The sequence below is a fragment of the Etheostoma spectabile genome, chromosome 13 (assembly GCF_008692095.1).
Source record: "Etheostoma spectabile isolate EspeVRDwgs_2016 chromosome 13, UIUC_Espe_1.0, whole genome shotgun sequence".
NCBI classification, from domain to species: Eukaryota; Metazoa; Chordata; class Actinopteri; order Perciformes; family Percidae; genus Etheostoma; species Etheostoma spectabile.
The window spans coordinates 20783006-20785656 of NC_045745.1; the positions used below are offsets into that span (position 1 = coordinate 20783006).

Here is a 2651-nt window from a genome sequence, read left to right on the forward strand (position 1 = left end):
GCAACAAAAGCAGCAGGAAGGGGAGATAATGAAACAGTCTGATGAAAGGGGCGATAGAGCATAGCACCAGTGGCCACTACCATGAGTCACCAAATAACAATTTTATTTTTTACAAAGATCTAATCTAAGATTAATGAGATCTCCTTGTGCAGTCCGGACCAATAATAACTCCATTGACAGTCTTTAAATGTATAGACAGTATTAGTCATAGCAGTGCTGCAGTTGTTTTTGCTTATATGACAGAAGGCTGGTTCATGTGCCTAAAGGCAGTTAAATCAGTGACCTGACGAATATCTTACAGCTGTCACAGCGCAGTCAAAAAGCAGCCATTTAGAAGAGTCTCATTCATGCTCTCAATCTTGATTTCAAGACGGTTTTCTTGACTTAGACACACAACTTTTTATTTACACAGAGCAGTACCAGTAACTTTAGACTAGTACCCATATTAACTGGCGTTGATACAGACTACCAGAAACTCAATAAAACAGTGTCTCCTAACAGTCCATTTACTTCCAACTAAGATTAATATTATTAGATGTTTTCCACGGTCACTCTGTTTTATTATTTCTTGGCAAAGAAAAGCTGCCTGCAGCTGAATTTTTGGTTGAAACCACTAACTAGCATTAGCAATCAATCCTCAACCAATACTGAAAAATGTTTCATATATCTGCATTTCTTGTCTCTGGCACAAAATCAAACTGGTCTTTGGACAGTTGCGCAGTACAACAGCTGTCTATAGTGGTGCGATTAAAATTAGTTTTAGACTTGATATGACTTTGATACTGTTTTTCTGATGTATGTTTAAGTATATTTAAGATAAGGCAGGTCAGATTATGTTCAACATATGTATCATTAATTCAGTGAACTAGATGTATGTGGTAATATATAACTTGTCTCTATATACACTTTGCCACTGGAGACTTTTCACAAGTCAACTGTAAAATGTACCCCAATGCAGGCGTTTTCATGCACATCAGGTTAGTGATGCGATAAGGCTTTCAGTTAATCAGGTTAAAGTTCAGTCTTGATTCTGTGCATGAGATCTTTCTGGTCCACCATGTCCGTCTGTCTGTTCCAGCGGTGGTAAGCCAGCAGGGCGATGTTCTTGGCCGCCACTGAGCTCATCTCCATGGCGCTGCCGGCCCACTCGATGCCGTTGAGGTAGTAGAGATTGGGGTGGAGCTCCACAGGCGGCAGTCCCTGGCTGCTGCCGTAACAAGGGTAGGCCTGCCACTCTGTCACCTGAACGGAGTAGTATGACCTGAGATTACGAGGTACAGTAAAGGATAAACGTTGGTTATATGCTTTAATGATGAATGAGCAGAATGTATCCAAAGGAATTGTTTTAGCTGGTCGGTACTAGAGCTGAGACAAATAGTCAGTTAATTGATTAATTAGGCGACTGGCAGAAAAGGAATCAGCAACAATTTTGATAATCAGTTAATTGTTTAAGTCATTTTCTGGCTCCAGCTTCTCAAATGCAAATATCTTTTATGACAGTAAATCGAATATATCTGGGATAGTTGGTCAGACAATACAAGCAATTTAAATATGTCAATTTGGGGAATTTTTAAATATTAATATTATGGCTTTTCTCACTATTTTCTGAATCAATGAATTAATAATAAAAGATAATCACCATATTGAAAATGATAGTTAGTTGCAGCCCTAGTTAATGCTAGGATTACTTTGCCAGAAAGGAAGTGGCTAACCTGAACAGGGTTTTGAGATGAGTCTTTTCCAGAGGTTGTGGCGAGAACACTTTATAGACTCCGGCCTCTTGTGGCTGCTTACGTCGAAAGCCTGTCGAGATGTTGACGGGACAAACGCTTGCCACGCTGTTGAAAAACAGATCAGGCGTCTCAGTTGTCAAAACACTGGCAAAGGGGAAGAGGCGAGGGTCCGGGAAACCAAAGAAAGAAGTGTTGAGGTAACCATGGACAATGGTTGCCACAGTGCTGTGATAGTTGCCGGGGAGCTCGTCAAAGGGAGGAGTGAAACCTTGGAACTGGACTCCAGACCTGACACTGGCCTGGAGGGGCGTGGCCAACACTACAATGTCATACAGCTCTGATCTTGTCTCTGATGCCGTGGTGAAGCTCAGCTGGTACTGGGGCTCGTCCCCTGTCAGGCAAATAAACACAATCTATGTCAACATTGCACAACATGAATCAGATTCAAATTTAGCTACATCAGTCCCCGAGTAAATCTACTGGCAGATATAATCCAGAAAAATCCAGCACATTTCTCATGTCTCCAGATGCCATCATGCTAATGTCCACCCACTGCAATGGTAAACATGCATTTCTTTGACACAACAAGGTAGGGATGTAAACCAAATAAATTCAGATACTGTAAATGGCTTTCAAAGATAAATATCGCAGTGCTTTCACTTCAGTGGTGTTTAAATGTCTACAGCAAGTTTATAGATGTGGTTAAAATTCACGATGAGGTATTCAGTTGCTATAAAAGTCAAATCATCATGACCTTTCTTTACTTCCATACTTGTGTTGGCCCCAGTTATGCCACATTTTAAAAAGGTCCAATGGCATGAAAATTTCACTTTAAGTTTTTTTTAAACATTAATATGAGGTCCCCCAGCCTGCCTATGGTCCCCCAGTGGCTAGAAATGGCGATAGGTGTAAACCGAG

General features: G+C 40.9%; 1 protein-coding gene across 1 annotated transcript in view; it reads right to left on the reverse strand.

Annotated features, from left to right (window-relative positions):
• Positions 1-794: 794 nt before the first annotated feature.
• pcyox1l (prenylcysteine oxidase 1 like) overlaps positions 795-2651 on the reverse strand; it is an 8390-nt gene continuing 6533 nt past the window's right edge. Inside the window, exons 6-7 of the mRNA XM_032533740.1 lie at positions 1713-2124; positions 795-1261 (exon numbers count right to left, since the gene is read on the reverse strand). Of these exons, the coding sequence (XP_032389631.1) occupies positions 1012-1261; positions 1713-2124 (662 nt within the window). The 3' untranslated portion in view covers positions 795-1011. The remainder of the gene's footprint in view (positions 1262-1712; positions 2125-2651) is intronic.